The sequence below is a fragment of the Melanotaenia boesemani genome, chromosome 4 (assembly GCF_017639745.1).
Source record: "Melanotaenia boesemani isolate fMelBoe1 chromosome 4, fMelBoe1.pri, whole genome shotgun sequence".
Classification (NCBI taxonomy): Eukaryota; Metazoa; Chordata; class Actinopteri; order Atheriniformes; family Melanotaeniidae; genus Melanotaenia; species Melanotaenia boesemani.
In genome coordinates this window covers 24,613,833-24,633,527 of record NC_055685.1, presented here as the reverse complement: position 1 = coordinate 24,633,527, position 19,695 = coordinate 24,613,833, and the positions used below count along the sequence as shown (strand labels likewise).

Here is a 19,695-nt window from a genome sequence, read left to right as displayed (position 1 = left end):
AGAAACACACGGGACATAACAGGACACTGTATGACTGTTTAAGTTTGACATTCACAGGTCCCTCTTGTAAATGAGACTGTGTGTCTCAATGGGACTGCTTGTGTAAATAAAGGTTAAATTAAAATAAAATAAAAAGTACTCAGAAAAGTTGCAATTACAAAGTGAAGTTAAAAGTCCTGCGATGGACTGCTGACCTGTCCAGGTTGTACCCTGCCTCTCACTTGCTAAATGCTGGGTCCAGCTGCTCTGCGTGAACCAAATATTTTTCATCGTTGACTGTTTTTTTAAAATGGTGACGGAAAAAAATCTGAAGGCCAGCCGTCATTCTGACAGATTGCAATTTACACCCCTGACCACTTGGTAGTGAGTGAGCATATTAATCAGGTTTTATCTCTCTTGATGCAGAAGCTCTTTGGCTTCACTCAGAAAAATGACTGCTACACGTCACAGAAGGGGTACATCTGAACCATCGATGCAGAAGGAGCGCATGCTGCAGGATTTCCTCCCGCTGAAGCGAGTGCTTGCGGAATCAGGACACCCCTCATTCTGAGAGTCTTGTCGACTTCTGATCACTACTTGGAGAAATGTTCCCTGATTTCAAAACTTTGGTTGAAGTAGCGTATGCAATTCCAGTCTCCACTGTGGCAGCAGTGCATGGATTCAGCCTCCAGAACAACATCAAAACAGCCGTGAAAAGTCATCTGCCCAAGGCAAAAGATCAAAACCTCATGACAATAGCCTCTGCAGCAAACCCACTTGAGACATTTGATAATGCACAAGTGGGAATTTAAGTCCATGCGGACCAGGAGGAAGGTGTGAGACTGTGCGTTCACAGCTGGTGAACTGTTCATTGTTTGGACTAATTAGTAGTTAAATAAAACATCAAAATGCTATTGAATATATGTTTTCTTATCATTTCAAAAATAAAGTGACGAGTAAAAATAGATTATGACAGGATTTCTATGACCTTGTCAGTCAAAATGATGACATCTGACACATTTATCGCTTGTAGGAGCAGCAGCAGACGGATGGAAGGATAGTTTGGTGCAAAGTGAAAAGAAATTAGGAAAATACAAACTAGATCAGAAGTGAGAGTAAACAACATGCAAATGAAACGAAAGTGACAGAGAGCGAGAGAAAACGCTGATGATCGTTACCTTGGCTACAAATACACCGTCTCCCAAAGGGGCTGTGAGGTAATACAGAAAACAGACCCAAGCCTTTAAGCTGTGGCCAGTGGGAACCAGACATGGATAATTTCAATTAGTACCATTATCTGACTCATTACACACATCCTCCACTGAGAGTGTATGTGTGATTTCATTCAGTCATGCTGTGCCTACAGGTGCATGAGTCCAAGAGTTTGTGGCTTTAACTATTGGTTGTGGTTTTGTGTGACTTCCTATATTGGATGTGGGACTGTGTGCATTTGCTTCTATTTGTGTTTGTATATGCTTGAGCAAAGTAGTCTGAAACTGTTTTCGTGTCTCTCCCACAGCATCGAGATTAGATTACCCCCGAGATGAGCTCTATGGTAAGTTGGCTTTAATAAAGCAGAGAATTGCTTTTTTTATCCATTCAGCAAATAGAAAGGAGTAAAGTAACTGGCTTTTGGGAGAGGTTGCTGGTGCAATGACAGCATTGTTTGTTATAAACTGACCTTTCTTTTTTCACCGGTTAATATGGCTGTTACTTTAATTTACTTTAAAAATAAGACAAACAAAGTTGACACTTCAATATTTATGTAGGTACTTGTGCTGTCAATAGAGCATTAATGAGTCATTGGTTTCCAGTTCAAGATTTTGAACTTTCCCTGGGTCAATCAAATAAATGCTAATATGCGGATGATTAGGCAATTCAATGCTCTAACCATTCCAAGCCAGCAGTTTTTAAATAATTTATTTCTACATAAAATGTGCATGGCATCTGCCTTATGGGCTGTATTTATGAAAAAAAAAAAAAAAAACTGAGCTTATTGATTTTTTCTGAGGACATTTTGACATGTCACAGTAGATAATGGCTGAGCGCCACTGGCTTTATTCATGCTTATCTCCTGCTACACTCTCTTACCTTATTTAGACACTTGAGCTTCTCCTATAGAGACAGGACAAAATGTCCTCTGAAGAAAAAATTGTAGTTATCAAATAATCTCGCTAATCTGAAATGCTTGATAAAATGTGGTTAATCAAATAATTGATAGATTGACAAAGCAAATATATGCCTTTAGGGGAATAGAGCCCGTCAATAAATAATCAAATCAAAGTATTTATCTTGGCCTCTGCTTTCATTACTTTACACACACACACATTGTACAATTGCTAAGAAGACAAAAATACAAATTTTAACAGGTTTAAAGAAAACTCATTAACAAACCATTACTCCTGAAATCAAAAAGCACAAACTCTCCATTTAATCCATTTTTGCCTAATGTAATAAATTGACCTGCATAGAGGTATTACTATGCCTACAGCCAGCGCTTAGTTTGACATTTTAAGTAGGGTTGGTGTGTAGTCAGTGGCTTCAGGGTTTCAGTAAGTCTGCCACATACGTATATATACATTGACTACAAAATCTGATTAGGATCATTTGACAAACAGGAAATATAACAAGGTAAAAACTCCATAACATGTGTCTGCCTTTTGTCTGCACGCACAAATATTTGTGACATATCAAATCGCAATTAGCCTTAACAGACATATGGAAATTATGGGAAACCGAATGTTGACAGCTGACATATAAACCTCTTAATTATCATGCTCTATTGTATAAAAGGTTTTTTTTTTTTTTAACTTATTTTAGTCACAAAAGCTAAAAAAAAAAAAAAAAAAAGTAACAACCAATCACAGCAGAGTGGCACTCCAGCAGATTCAATCTACCATCTGATGTATGAAGTTATGTTTTCTAGAAGTATACAGTGCAACTCTTTGCAAAACTCAATGGGGAACAACTACAGCAACTTAGACTGCAGATATTATTGCTTCCCGGACTGCATTTGTTTGTGCAGAACCCAAACCAAAGTTATGCATTTGCAGAGTAATTAACTGAGAAAGGCTATATACCTCTGGGTTCAGTGAGGGAAAATTACTGTTTTACAACCAGAATTGCAGTAGTACCCTTGTTAGAACAGACTTTTCATTCAGAGTCTCTGTATCTCTTATGAGACCTATTTATTAGGCGGTCTGCTTATTCTTTTAGACATGCTCAATTTTTGTTGGACACTTTAAATAGCCTATCTCATGCAACAATTGCCTAATTTTTAAAGCTCTCTCCTTTCGGGGGGCTTCAGAGTAGAGGTCTCCAGCTGAGCCATTCTCAAACTAATCCCAAAAACTGACTTGAGCACAGATCATCACCAAACATGAGGTTTATCTGCTGCTGTATAAGAGATGCTATATGGAAATAACCCAACTACTGCAAATGCCTTCAAGGTGCAGAAGTCTGTAGGTGTGTGCATGTGAGTGAATGCATATTTGATTGTATTTTGCTGTCTCCTTTCTATTCAAGGTCTGATACAAATTGCATCACTTGAATTTATGACTCATTTAGTATCAATTCTTTAAAACTGAATATAATTTAATACACTCTGTGTGTATATGGTTTAGTTTTGGGATCTGTTTGCACATAATTAAAAATAAAACACAGAAAAGACTGCACTGACTAAGTTGTTTCTTCCCTTTTTCTGATAACTAAGTAAGTTTCCAGTCCTCTATACTGTCCCTTGATAGTTTTATCTCTATTCGTCTACCGACTCCCTCCAATTTGTACGCTTCTTTGGCTCTATCCATCATCATAATAGCCTTCTCATGTGAGTTTCCCAGGATCTTTCCTCACATCATCCTTCTCTTTCTCTCATTCATCTTCACTCATCTTTCATGAAGCTCTATAATCCCATCTTCCCTACTTCATTTATCTCTTTTGCTCTGTTTTTTTTTCTTCCCAATACCACCTTCTTCTTTGTCTTCTTTAGCTTTCATTAACCCAAATGTCGTGTCCCATTTGAAATGATACAAGTGGGACACAATTAGGTATCCAAAACAGGTAAGAGAGTGTGGCAGGAGATAAGCACGAACAATTAAATAGTTAGTGTTTCCACAAAGGAAACATAAGAGAAATTGCTTACATCCAAACTAAAACATCTTCTTTGCTTTTTTTTAACCACACAAAAATCTCAGAGCTGCCAGATTACTCCAGTAAAAATGGTTAATATTTCATGGTAAACATCATTATATCACAATATCAGAGAGCTTGGTCACATTTACCTGTGGGATGTCATCCCATTCCTCAATGAGGAGTAGCTAAAGGTCAACCAGTGTGGTTGCATATACAGCTCATCTAAACTGATCCCACAAGTGTTCGGCTGGGTAGAGGTCTGGACTCACAGCAGGTCATTCTGTATTCTCCACTCCCAAAATCTAGAGCTACTCTGTGTGATCCTGGCTCTGTGAAGGAGAGCACTGACATTCTGGAGAATGGCGTTAGGTCCCAGATTCTGAAGATATGAAGAACCACACATTCTGCTGTGTTGCTCATTCCACAGAACCAAAATCCTTTTAAGTTTTACCTCATCGTAAAGGTGACTAATCAGGCTTTCCAAAGATGTATAATACAACAATTGGTATTATTAAAGGAAAAAATAACCTACCAAACACACACTTGCTTGCTTTTTAGGCAAGGCAAGGAAAGGCAAATTTATTTATATAGCACATTTCATGTACAAAACAATTCAAAGCACTGAACATAAAACATTACAATCATTACAGCAGTGTGCAGGAAGCAATTACAAGCACATTCAAAACAAACTTTAAAAGTAATTAAATAAAAACAGAAAGAAAAAAGAGCTAAAATAGATAAAATACAAGAAATAAGGTTCCAGTGTGGGGAATTTAACAGTTGTTTTGATAAATAGAAAAGTATTAAACCCTGATTTAAAACTGCTGAGCATTTCAGCAGAACGGTAGTTCTCTGGGAGTTTGTTCTACATTTGAGGAGTATAAAAGGTGAATGCTGCTTCTCCACGTTTAGTTCTGACTCTGGGAACAGAAAGCAGATTTGACCCTGATGACCTGAGGCATACCTTGCGAGAGACTGGTGACCTGTCCTGGGTGTATTCTGACTCTTGCCTGCTAATTGCTAGAATCGGCTCCAGCTTCCCCACAACACTGAATTTGACTAAGCGGATCAGATAATCAATGGATGGATGGACCAGAGGGAACTGGTTGGTTCATAACAAACCAGAAGATCCTGAATGTATTTTAGTCCTAAACCATTCAGTGTTTTGTAAATTAACAGCAGGATTTTGAAGGCAATTCTTTGACAGACAAGAAGCCATTGTAAAGATCTAAGGATGGACTTTTTAGGGAGACCTGTGAGGACAGCATTACAGTAGTCCAGTATAATAAAGATAAAGAAAAGTTTTATTTCTGCATAGACAAGTTTTTCTAAATCTAGCTGAGTCATCGGTCATTTAATCTTCGATATGTTCTTTAAGTGATAATAGGCTGATTTTACAACTGTCTTAATATAACTGCTAAAATTCAGGTCTGAGTCCATGACAACCCCCAGATTTCTGGCTGTGTGTCATCAGCAAAACTGTGGTAACATATTTTGTTGTTTTTCATTATTTGAGCAAGTGGCACCATTTAGATGTTGAACAGCAGTGGCCCCAGGATGGAGCCTTGAAGAACTCCACAGGCTATTTTGGTTCGCTCAGATTTATAGTTACCTATAGACACAAAAAAAGTCTCTGTGTTTTAAATAGGACTCAAACCAATTAATTGCAGTGCCAGAAAGTTCTATCCAGCTGGTCTAGTAAGAGGTTATGGTCGACCATGTCAAATGCAGAACTGAGATCCAGTAGTACCAGAACTGCAATGTTTCCACTACCTGCGCTCAAGCAGATGTGAATAAAGACATTAACTAGAGCAGTCTCAGTGCTGTGGTGTACCCAAAAACCTGACTGGTAGACATCAAAACAGTTATTTAGTGTCAAGAAGTTGTGTAGCTACCCTTTTGTCCACCGGGGTAAACCCCAATGTACAGGCGCCAAGTAGGGGGGCAATGAGCATGCCCACACCTGCTCGACGCCTCTCACCGGGAGCAACTCCAGAATGGAAGAGGGTCCAGCCCCTCTCAAGGACAGTGGTTCCAGAGCCCAAGCCGTGCGTCAAGGCGAGTCCAACTATATCTAGCCGGAACCGCTCAACCTCGCGCACCAGCTCAGGCTCCTTCCCCGCCAGAGAGGTGACATTCCATGTCCCTAGAGCTAGCTTTTGCAGCCGAGGATCGGACCGCCAGGATCCCCGCCTCTGGCAGCCGCCCAGCTCACACTGCACCCAACCCCTATGGCCCCTATGCAGGTGGTGAGCCCACGGGAGGGGAGGCCCATGTCACCCTTACGGGCTGAGCCTGACAGGGCCCCATGGGCAAAGGCCCGGTCACCAGGTGCTCACCTCCATGCCCCACCTCCAGGCCTGTCTCCAGAGGGGGGCCCTGGTGACCCACGTCCAGGCAAGGGAAACCTTGGTCCTTGCATTCTCATCATCATAGGGGTGATTTGAGCCGCACTTCGTCTGGTCCCTCCCCTAGACACCTGTTTGCCATGGGTGACCCTACCAGGGGCATGAGCCCCCGACAACATAGCCGCTAGGATCGTCAGGATGCACAAACGATAAGGTGGCGGCCCAGGAAGGGTAGCCTTCCTCCGCCTTCGGGTGGGGGAACGGGTCCTGACTCTTGTTTGTGCTTATGCACCAAATAGCAGTTCAGAGTACCCACCCTTTTTGGAGTCCTTGGAGGGGGTATTGGAGAGCACTCCTTCCGGGAACTCTCTCGTTCTGCTAGGGGACTTCAATGCTCACATGGGCAATGACAGCGAGACCTGGAGGGGCGTGATTGGGAGGAACGGCCCTCCTGATCTAAATTCAAGTGGTGTTTTGTTGTTGGACTTCTGTGCTCATCATGGACTGTCCATAACGAACACCTTGTTCAGACATAAGTGTCCACATTTGCACTCGGCACCAGGACACTCTAGGCTGCAGTTCGATGATCGACTTTGTAGTCGTGTCATCGGACTTGCGGCCGCATGTTCTGGACACCCGGGTGAGGAGAGGGACGGAGCTGTCAACTGATCACCACCTTGTGTTGAGTTGGCTCAGATGGTGGGGGAGGATGCCGGTCAGGCCTGGCAGACCCAAGCATGTTGTGAGGGTCTGCTGGGAACGTCTGGCAGAGTCCCCTGTCAGAAAGAGTTTCAACTCCCATCTCCGCAAGAGCTTCAGCCATGTGAGAGGAGGTGAGGCGGGGGACATTGAGTCCAAATGGGCTGTGTTCCGTGCATCTAATGTCAAGGTGGCCAGCCGCAGCTGTGGCCGTAAGGTCGTCTGTGCCTGTCGTGGCGGTAACCCCCGAACTCGTTAGTGAACACCGGCAGTAAGGGATGCCGTCTAGCTGAAGAAGGAGTCCTATCGGGCCTTTTTGGCCTGTGGGACTCCAGAGGCAGCTGATGGGTATTGGCGGGCTAAGCGGAGCGCAGCTTCGACGGTCACTAAGGCAAAAACTCGGGCATGGGTGGAGTTTGGAGTGGCGATGGAGAATGACTTCCGGACGGCTTCGAGAAGATTCTGGTCCACCATCCGGCGGCTCAGGAGGGGAAAGCAGTGCTCCGTCAACACTGTGTACAGTGGGGACGGGGGGCTGCTGACCTCGACTCGGGACGTTGTGAGGCGGTGGAGGGAATACTTCGAAGACCTTCTCAATCCCACCAACACGTCTTCCGATGAGTCTGGGGTAGCTGGTGCTGGTTCTCACATGTCTGGGGCTGAGGTCGCTGAGGTGGTTAAAAAGCTCCTCGGTGGCAGGGCCTTGGGGGTCGATGAGGTCCACCCAGAGTTCCTTAGGGTTCTAGATACTGTAGGGCTGTCTTGGCTGACACACCTGTGCAGCATTGCGTGGACATTGGGGACAGTTCCCCTGGACTGGCAGACTGGGGTGGTGGTCCCCCTCTTCAAAAAGGGGGACCGGAGGGTGTGCTCCAACTACAGGGGGATCGCACTCCTCAGCCTCCCCGGTAAGGTCTATTCAGGGGTGATGGAGAGGAGGGCCCATCGGATAGTCGAACCTCGGATTGAGGAGGAGCAGTGTGGTTTTCGTCCCGGTCGTGGAACAGTGGACCAGCTCTACACTCTCTTCAGAGTCTTTGAGGGGGCATGGGATTTTGCCCAACCAATCTACAAGTGCTTTGTGGACTTGGAGAAGGCATTCGACCGTGTCCCCCGGGGACTCCTGTAGGGGGTACTCCGGGAGTATGGAGTGCCGGACCCACTTGTACGAGCTGTCCGGTCCCTGTACAACCGGTGTCAGAGCTTGGTCCGCATTGCCGGAAGTAAATCAGAATCATTTCCAGTGCGGGTTGGACTCTGCCAAGGCTGCCCTTCTGCACCGATTCTGTTCATAACTTTTATGGACAGAATTTCTAGGCGCAGACGAGGTGTTGAGGGGATCCGGTTCAGTGGCCTCAGGATTGGGTCTCTGCCCTTTGCAGATGATGTGGTTCTATTGGCTTCATCGGGCCGTGACCTTCAGCTCTCACTGGAGCGATTCGCAGCTGAGTGTGAAGCGGCTGGGATGAGAATCAGCACCTCCAAGTCCGAGACCATGGTCCTCAGCCGGAAAAGGGTGGAGTGCTCTCTCCGGGTCTGCAATAGGGTCCTGCCCCATATGGAGGAGTGTATCTCGGGGTCTTGTTCACGAGTGAGGGAAGAATGGAGCGGGAGATCGACAGGCGGATCGGTGTGGCGTCTGCAGTGATGCGGACTCTGCATCGGTCTGTCGTGGTGAAGAAGGAGCTGAGCCAAAAGGCAATGCTCTCGATTTACTGGTTGATCTACGTTCCTACCCTCACCTATGGTCATGAGCTGTGGGTAGTGACCGAAAGAACAAAATCGCAAGTACAAGCGGCCCAAATGAGTTTTCTCCCCAAGGTGGCCGGGCTCTCCCTTAGAGATAGGGTGAGAAGCTCGGTGATCCGGGAGGGGCTCTAAGTAGAGCCGCTGCTCCTCCACATCGAGAGGAGCCAGATGAGGTGGCTCGGGCATCTGGTTAGGATGCCTCCTGGACGCCTCCCTGGTGAGGTATTCCAGGCACGTCCCACCGGAAAGAGGCCCGGAGGAAGACCTAGGACGCGCTGGATGGACTACATCTCTCGGCTGGCCTGGGAACGCCTTGGGATCCCTCCAGATAAGCTTGTGAATGTGACCGGGGAGAGGGAAGTCTGGGTTTCTCTGCTTAGGCCACTGCTCCCACGACCCGACACCGGATAAGCGGCAGAAAATGGATGGATGGATGGAAGTTGTGTAGCTGTTGACATATGGCTCTTTCTATAATCTTACTAAGAAAGGGGAGGCTTGTAGCTGCTCATGAGTGAGGGGATGTGAGGGAGAGAAAAGATTGTATAAACATTTCAATGGTATTTTCACCAATGTACCGTTTCTTGATACCCTCTGTTTGGGCTTTTTTGTTGACAATAACAGCACTCTCAATGAAAACACAGGAATGATCAGACAGAGCAACATCCAGCACCACAACCTTGGAAATATTCAGACCTTTTGAGATGACTAGATCCAGGCAGTGTCTTTCACATGCTGAGTTAGACCAAAGTTATCAAGAACACAGTACAATTCTTTGGTCCCTCCTCTGGCTTATCAGCATGAATGTTGAAATCACCAACAATAACTACAGAGTCAAAGTCAACACAGATTATTGACAGCAGTTCAGCAAAATAGAAATAAACATTGCACAGTATTTTGGTGGCCTGTATACAGTATGTCAAGGAACAAAGCACGAGAGGGGGAGGTCATCTGGAGAGCGACATATTTGGATGAGGCAAGGTTTTTATATCTGCTTGCAATGGAGGGAGTCATTATACAAAACAGCCACTCCTCCACCTTTCCTATGTGGTCTAACATCATTCACAAAGCTGAAGTTTGTAGGGGTTGCTTATATAAGAACAAAAGAATAATTTTCTCTGTCTAACCAGCTTTCTGTTAAAAAGAAGAAATTAGGTTTGTATTTAGTAATAAAGTCGTTGATTAAAAATGTTTATTTCCTGCCAGAGATCTGACATTTAGTAAAGCTAGCTTCAGTGTGCTAAAAACATTACCTCTTCAGTTTTTGGTTTTGTTATGGGCAGGATCAGACAGATAAAAAATTTAGACAAGATCTGATAAATTTATAGAATGTATTGGGTGAATCTTTTCTGAACATTTATTAGTCTTTTTTTGTTGCCTATTAAAACAAGGATAAAGAAAAATACTTGAATTTCAGAACCCACATAGCCTGGACCCAGCACATATCAGCCAGATGCTATCTGTGGAGCCTGAACAGAAACCCATGAGCTACATATTAATTGAAAACATTGTAACCTGAGTAACACAAATTCTTAACTTTACTTCAACCTATAACAAGAACCTATAACAAGATCCTAACAATAATATAACAAAACTTGACTATACCACAAGAACCCTAATGCCATAACATAAACAAAAAACTATTACACCCCATGATCCCAAAACAAGGTCTTCACTAATTTAAACATATGACCCATGATCATGTCAGGACCCACACATATCCCACAATCATGACAATTTTTTACTTTAGTAGCTTGGAGTGCACAGATGTATTAAAAAAATTTATCTGATACTTCTCCCAAGGTAATCAGAAAGGTAACACTGAACCAGCACATGTGGTTATTTGATCTGACCGCCAAGCCCACAGAGCTGCCATTGGTTGAAATAGTCAGCCACACTTTTTTATGAGTATGGACCACCCTAAAACTTCCAAAAAGTTAGGACAAAAGAGTCAGAACAGAACAGATGGTGAGGAGATCAGTATGGGATAAAGTGGAGAGAGATGCTTCCAAAACCCTTCTCTTGAGTAAGACTTCTCTTCAGAAATGGAGAGAAAGAGGAGCGGAAGAATTTGGTTTTTGCCCGGATGTTAACTGCATCACCATGGACGAAGTTGAGCCTGCATTTTAACATGCATGAAAGATGAAGATAGAAGAAATCTGCCATGCATTTGTCATGTTCCTTAGACTATACTTTAGTCCTTTCCTTCTTTTTTTTAAATACTTAAATTCTGTTTAGTTTATGCTTTTTCACTTTTTACACAGATTTTTAGTAACTAGTAAGGCTTTCACACTTCAGCACCAGTTCACAGAGTTTTCTTTTTGGCTCACCAAAGCTTGACTTTATTTATCTTTTTGGCCATAACTCAGCAGACAGGTTTAACTCTTTCACCATTTCTTGACCACACCGATCCAGCTGTAACTCAGGACGAGACCGAATAAGCAGACAGAACCTTCAGACCCAAACCTGTGGATGAGGGCTTTCCCCCTTTGAGCTGTGTCGCTGTGTCACCACAATGGTCACAAGTGGGTCGACTCAATCCAAACGGAACTGGACGAGTCCTACCAGTCTTAATCTTTGCTTGTCTGCTAAGAATGGTTGGTTGTCTGATAGAGACGGGTATAGTGAAATAATTTGCTTTCCAGTTAAGATTCCAGCTAAACAGATGAGACTCTTTTTAGCCTTCTTAGGATTCAGAAATACTTTCCATACTTGTTTTTAAACATTAGTTTAATTAACACCACAGATTAATTAACTTCTGTTTTCATTTTGCCCCACATCTTATATGGCTTTACAATGAGATTCTGGTTTGAACCTCATACCTGTATTTTTCAATGTTTGCTTGATTTATGGTTTCCCATTTACCCTCTGGAAATATCCCTCTGACATTATGCATGTTTAGCCAAGATAATAAATATTCACATTTATTTTAACTGATCATGGCTGTGATTTTCCCCTTTGAATTATGTTACAGGTCCCGTTAAATAAGAACTCACATCATAAGCATCTTCAGACTAATTAGATTTGATTTGATTTGAATAGCTTGAATTAATTTATTGATTTAATTATTCTACTTTAGTGGTTTTCCGTGCTTCTATTAAAAAAAAAAGGTTTATGGTACTCTGAGGTTTTTTCCCCAATATAATCCCAATATGGATTATTAAAATGAATATTTGTATCTAAATATTTTAAACTATTGTTTAATGACAATAGATCACTACATTAGGAAACTTTCACTGCCAGGACTAGCAAAAATAATTTAGATTTTTTCTGTTTATCAGTGTGTTATTTTAGATTGCTTTTTATGCATTTCAAAGGTTTGCTAAGCTACAAAGTCAATTATCATACAATGATCACAGTCACAGTTACAAGAAACACTGCAAAGGGATTTTACACAGCATGGGTGATTCTACTCAGCATCAGTGAGCTAGTGCTATATCTGTCCTCATTAAAGCAGCATTGTCGAAAACTAGGAACAGAGGTATGGAGTGTTGCAAAGACCAACAGCAGGAGCACAAAGATGCATGGCTGTTTTTTTAACCAACTCCTACATGTTTTCATTTGTACTTTTATATATTGTTGTATTTTTTTATTAGTTTTTTTTCTGTTGTTTGTTGAAATTTCTCCTCAACAACGATAAATGAATAACTAAATAAATCATTAAAAGGCTTCAAAAACAGCTTCCAGTTTTTAAACCAAGCCCTTACCTCAACACGTTACCATCACAACATGAAAACAACAGCATACCAGATGAAAATGTCTTGTTGTGATTATGGTGTTCCTGCTGATCAGCGCAACCTCCCTGACTTCAGATTTAAAAATTCAAAGCAGGAGATCATGAGTGCAGTCTGTGCTCTCTGTGGAACAAATTACTCCCCAGAGAGGTGCAACAAGAACTTCAGCCTATGCTTGTGGAGAGAGGGAGAGAAAAGGCGAAAGAGTCAGAAAGTATGACAGAAGGAGGATAAAAAGAAGAAAGACAGTAGGAGGGAGGAAGGAGTAGCCGTGATTGAGGCTTAAGACTAACTAAATGAAACAGGAGGTTTCACTAACACTCACATGACAGGAACATCACAATAAATCTAGATAAGAATAAAATGAAGGCAGGTTTTAAAAAAAAGTGTCTGCAATGATTTACGTATACTCTAAATATAAGAATCCACATGCATTTCTCAGTCACCAACCAAACTGGCTACACCTGCTTTCACAGAAGCAAAGCATAAATTCCCGTTTCTGCTGTAGATTTATGAGCAGTGGGAGGTATATGGCAGCAATTATGAAAGAAGCAAAACAACATTAACTTCAATCATCAGCATATCCAACTCAGAGAGTACTCATAGCCTCTTAAAATGATTGCCTGCCAAGCACAATTTAAACACATCAACAAAAAATGTAACAAGAAGCAGGCTCTGATAATTTCCATCAAAAAGGAACAAGGAGCATTCCTGTTGTTGATGTTACTGGGTTAGAGAGCTCAAAACACTCCCTGATCATTTCAGTGATGGGTTTCACTGATGGGAAGATTGTTGTTCAAAATTAGAACAGCTATCTTTGCATGAAATTGGTTTTCAGGAATTTAAATAGCCCTATACACTCATTACCATGGAGAATATGTGTCCTCACGGATTATAAAATCAGCTATCAGTAAGAACATCTTACACAGTAGCTTTACAAAGATGATGAATGTCAGGGATTCCTCTTTAATTTCATTTAGTTTTGTTTCCATTGCCAATGTCTGTTTGCGAAGCATGAGATTATATAAACCACCAGGCTAGTTGATAAAGACAATAGATGCACAGTCAAAATGGTACAATTACAAGGAAAAAAAAAAAAGGCATTTGGGCTGCATTTGGCAGTCCGCTTTGTGACAGTAGTACTGGTTTCATGCATCCCATTTTCTTCACAATGAATAATGGTGTGGAACACTGTCAGTACTGCAGCATTTGTTGTGTGCTCCAACAATATAGGCAGGCATCTGTCAGCAGGCTGGAGCTTTAAACACCACAAACAGACATACTTTCATAACAACAATACAGAAGCTATTTCTTTGGGATATAATTACAGCAGATTTTTTTAACTGAAAATGTACAGTGATGGCAGAACAGACCAATGAGTTTCCATTCAAGAAACAAGCTGTCACATTGTCAACATTTTTTACTCTCAAACTCCACGCATGAGTATTGTTTCTTAGAATGGAACCCATCCTAAAGGTTTTCAGGTGCAGTACTTTCATAGTACTGCTTCATATTCGTTTCTAGAAATTACTTGATCATTTACTATTTTTGGTTGAGTTAAAGTCTAATTTAATCAGTGTGGTAATAAAAATAATCATTGTAAAAATAAAATGTTAAAAAATCTCTAATTTATGTCTTCTCAATTGGCCAAAACATGCATACATACATGCAAGTATTATATAATAAATATTGTCAAATTTTACTAATAATTATCATTTTTTTAGAACATGTTAGAAATATCATTCAATCTTGACTATATATAGAGGACCACAGCTTTTATTTAAATTTTTTCTGACATGGACATTGTTGCCCTTATTGTGTCTATTCTGGCCTTGGCTCATGTTACATTAGTTCTTTCTCTGGTAAAATATATGAACATGGCTCAAAATAAAACATTACATATCTACGATATGCTGTAGCTTAAAAAAATGTTTTTTTTTCTTTTTTTGAGTCTGTATAACTGGCATGGCCAACTAATGACCCAAGATCAACAGCATACTGTATTCTGGCTGAAGCCAGTAGTGTATTTAATGTGTATAAAACACATTTATATAATCTGTGTGATTTGCTGCTAAGTGAACTGTCAGGGAGATTTTTGTTTATTGTGGCCAGATTCAAAACTCCAGACACGTTTGCCCACAACAACAACATCTGGGCAGGAGCTAATGGAAAACTTGTGATAAGTCACAAATCTTCAACTCTTTTGAATATAGGCCTAATTTTTTTCTATTTCCACTGTCTTTTATCACTAAATGTTTTGACTATTTAAAATGAAGGCATTAGGTTTTGATAAGTCAAGTAACAGTAAATAAATAAATTTAAATTAAAATGAACTCAATGGCATGTAAAAGCAGAAAGTATGGGGATTAACATATCTCTATATGAACATATATTGCATGTTCATACTTTATAAATGCTCACAGTTAAGGTATTTCCAGCTCAGTGGGTCATTTGCAGCACAACAGGCAGCTCAATCAGGCAGCTGTCCATGGTGCTGAATGAGTTTTTTTTCCCACCACTTGTTTAATATATTTTATGATTCTTACCTTTTTGGTGTTGTTTTTTTTTATCATTAAATTGACACCTCTTTTTAAAGACCAGCAAAGAATGATGCCAGTGGCAGCAAAACAAAGCTAATGTCAGCCACTATTTGCTTGACTTGTTAATAATTCACAGCTACGGCTGTAATACACCTGTTTGGCCATATCGTAATACATCCAACTCATCACTGGCAACAAATAAACCCAATTTAAAGCAGTTTTCTAACTTACTTGGCACCCTATTAATTGCTTTGAGAGGTCGCAGCACCCTCACTGTTCGGATGGCAGTGAAGTTGATGTTCTGCAGGTCCAGAGAGTATTCAATCATCCTGGAAAATACAGACAAAAGATACAAACAACAGAATTAACAACATAAATACTTTCAAACGTTTCATAAAAGAAAGGTAAATCCAAGCTAAAAAATAATAATAAAAAAAATACTATAACATATGTGATCATTGTAGAAGTAATTTAATCTCAACTTGCAACCTTAGTTGATTTATTGTTCTCCTCCCTCTAAATTTGTTCTCTTTACAAACCTAGACATAATATTCCACCCCCTCACACAGCTGGGATCCTGCTGCGTTGAGCCAGATGTGAATAATGAGCAAGTATATATGTACTTTATAATGTAACACATTCAAAACAGGTCACGGGAACACTCACAGGATACTACCTTAATTGTGTCTGCAATGCAAGTCTGCTTGTGTATATTTAAACATTGATTAGTTTAACACTGGTCATGAATACTAATGCACATAAATGTGTAGTTTTACTTAGCAATGTTACAAAGTGCAGTTCTGGCAATGGAAAACAGACATTTCTTCAATTTGACATAGGCAGTGAACGATGTCAGTCCGCAAGTGAATAAGTGCAGAAAACCTCCCGGGGCCTTGGAAACTGGCTATGCCGGCTTTTAGCACATGCAGTGAAAGCATCAAAGTGTATCCTGTTGGTTTGCAGGCACAAGCATGAGGGGCCTGAGATTGAATGTGCAACCACCTGAGATGAAAGCAGAGTTGTGTCAAGGGGCAAAGATTGGAGGTGGAGGGAGTACATAAGCTTCAAATAAAACTAGGTGTGTGATTACAGAAATGGAGAGGAAAGGCACCAAAAAAGCATTTTGCAATTTGACCCATTTCTGACTAATTTGTTAGAGTAAAAAAAAAAAAAAAACAAAACAAAAACAACAATTTTCTTGATAGATTTGTGGAGGGGGGAAAGCAGTGGAGAGGGGAACTGGGAACAGAAAGAGAAAAAAAGATGACAGGAGAAGTGTAAAAAGCACAAGACAACGCTTGGATCAGAAATCAAGCTGAGTAAAGCACAAAAGCTTGATTAAGTGCCATATAATGAAGGTAATAAAGCCAGATTGAGAGCAGGAGACAGTGAGAGTCCTAGGCTTTTATCAAGTGTTGGAGATAATTACAACTTTAGGAACGGAGAGTCAGGGAGAAGAAAACAATAAGCAGCCTGAACAAAGAATAGCTGTTCACTTACCAAGAAAGAGGGGCTGACTGGTGTTAAGATGTGCAGAGAAACAGTTTAAAATGGGGGTCCAGATTTAAGGCATTTGACACCAATATTCTACTTCTGCTAAAATATTCCAGCACTTCATAATAATAACTTTATTTCTGGGAGAAGCTGAAGAGCCAACCAGGTGATTTTATTCAAGTGATTAAAAAGCCCCAGCTTTCAGCCTCTTGACCTTTGCACTTGGAGAGGAGTCTTTTGAATTTGGCAGTAATAAAAGTGAAATGGACAAAAACAGTGTTACTCCAATTTCCTGGAGTTTTACAGAGACTTGCTGATTAAAATGGAATTGGCTTCAAAGATGAAAAACATGATACAGTTTCATGGGTATGAATGTAAGCCAGGAAGTTGGCAAAAAAGAAGATGGAATTCTGCTCAGGTCCTTAAAACAAAAGTACTGGCAAAGTAATCTAAATATCAAAGTGAAAAAAAAAAAAAAAAAAAAAAAAAAAAATCATCCCAAAGTTGTGAAACATTATAAGGATGGAAAAACACAATCAAACACTAGAAAGCCCCTCTTATCCTGGATGAGGAAAACCACATGTTACTTTTATCTAGAAATACACAAGTTTACAATACAATCAGTGCCTATCCAGGCTGGACAATTTGGAAGTTTTCATGGACATTAATTCAGCCCTGGGTAGCAGTGATGGGAGGCATGACTCCCATGAGGAAATTGTCATTTTTTCAACACTATCACTGACATCTGTATCTCTGTAATCTTAACAATAAGTTGGATTTCTCTTTGCCAGGGCTCGAAATACACCGGGGCTTTTGGGGGAGCCTTATTGTCGTGCGTGCACTACAATTTTACTCATCACATGCATGCGCATATATATTAGTGCACATAGTCAACAATATGGTTACAACCAAAAAAACCCTCTTCTTCAACTGTATGCAGCTTGATTAATCAGAAACAGGGACAGGAAGTTCTTTTAATGACCACAAAAGGAAGTATATGTCAACAAATAATGCTGCTGTTCATGGTGCTGACTGAAACAGACTAGATCACCTGTGTCGTTTGGAGGATTAATTAAATGAAATGAATGAATAAACACACAAAGCTGACAAATTAATGCTATTCTCTCCAAGAAACATCAGGAACCTTATTGAAAAAATAAATGTAACCTGAAAGTGGATGATTTTTAGGGATCCCCCTGATAGTATAAGCGGAATGTCTTTAGGGGAGCTGAAGCTCCCTTTAGATCCCCTGTACTTCAAACCCCGGTCTTTGCTGTAAATAAAATCTGTGAGCAATGTCTGCTTCTCATTGACTGTTATACAGCTAGCCTGCTTGGTTAATTAAAAAAATTGTAATGGTAGTTAGAAAGTCATTAAAACGACTTTAATGTTACTTATTTAAGTTTAATGCCATTTAATAAACTTGCAATATATACACAAGTTTAGGTGTAAACGGGATGCAGGTTGAGAACTTCAGCTGATGTGGGATTTTAAATGGGGTCAAAGGGGAAACTCCAGAATGGAATAGTGTATTTTATTATTTGCAGCCCAGTGACAAAAACTTCTGCCTCAAAGCTTCTGTAAGGTTTGGATTTTAACCCAGTGAACCATGAAACATGAATCACTCCTGCTAACAGTAAATTAACTCAACCATGGTGGTGACAGGAGGTGGCTGAGCCCTCGTTTAGCTCAGTTTCCTCTACAAATCAGACAGAAATGCACAAACAAAATACACTGAGCATATGTTAAGTCAAAGTCCAGGATGAAGCACACAGTGCGATCACACAGGCCTGTTCTGCTGGGAATGGAAATTATATTTCCTTCTTTTAAATGAGAGAGCAGAGAACTCAGAGTAATGCAGAATTTCAAAGTTATTCAAATAAATTGGTCTTTGAAATAATCTGTCAATATTAACCATTTTTTAAAAGAAGTCAAGACAGACTACAGTAAACACAGATTTGGTCCACTTGAATTATTTGTTTTTTTATTTATTTTTCACATTAGAAGGTTCTGAACTTAGCAAGATGACCCAGAAATGGCACATTTGATAAGAGCTGTTTAAATTCTCTCAGTTCTAAGGAAATGAACAGCAATGATTCAACAAATGAAACGCTGAACACTTCATGAGAGAAAGAAAATAATAAAGTACTGCAATTCTTTGTGGTCACAATTTTTAAATCAGGCTCGGTTATTTTCATCTAGCTGTGCCAACCAAGATTTAAGTGGATAAATGTGAGGAGTGAAGAATGAAGATGGCTTGATATTGTCTCCGCGCAACATGATAAGACTGCATTAGACAAAATCATCTTTTCTTAAATCTTTACACATTTCTCTTACCATCTTTTAAGAACCCTCATAACATTTTCTAAAGAAGTGGAAAAGAGTTTAAATGAAGATGACAGACATTTTTTTTTTTTACTTTTCGACCATTCAGAGTATAAGGTCCCATATTGTACAGATAGTCACTCATCATAGTGACATATAGGCAGCTTTTACTTTGAGATATATTAAATAAATAGTGCATTTGTATTACAAATTAAGGACAAAACTCATTATCTATCAATTATAAAACAGTAAATTATCTTTACTGTAACATAAATTCATAAATAATTGCATGTAAGCATCTGTGGGGTGTGGACTGCAAAAATTTTTTACAGCTGCCATGTGTCTGTGCATTTCTGTGTGTGTGAGGGAGAGGAGAGGGGCCACAATGGGGATTTGTAATTTTACAGCTATTTTTGTAGTAATTTTAGATAAGATGTCTCATTTTGGCCACACAGAGTTACACACACCACACACACAGACAAACGAATTGCTCATGTAAACACAAATATAATGACATGTTATCATCATACACACAGCCACCAAAACTCAGTCACAAAAGTCAGCACCCGGACACACCCTAGGTTGTCATTTAATTTTTTTTTTTTTTATATTATAAGTGCGCAGACAGTTAACCCCTCCCCCAAATACCTCCACACTCCTACACACAGACATGGAGATGAATCCAAAGCATTCACTTTC

At 40.5% G+C, this 19,695-nt stretch overlaps 1 protein-coding gene across 1 annotated transcript in view; it reads right to left on the bottom strand.

Moving 5' to 3' along the window:
* LOC121638315 (voltage-dependent T-type calcium channel subunit alpha-1I-like) overlaps positions 1–19,695 on the bottom strand; it is a 275,523-nt gene that overhangs the window by 132,342 nt on the left and 123,486 nt on the right. The window contains exon 5 of the mRNA XM_041983021.1: positions 15,409–15,506. Within this exon, the coding sequence (XP_041838955.1) occupies positions 15,409–15,506 (98 nt within the window). The remainder of the gene's footprint in view (positions 1–15,408; positions 15,507–19,695) is intronic.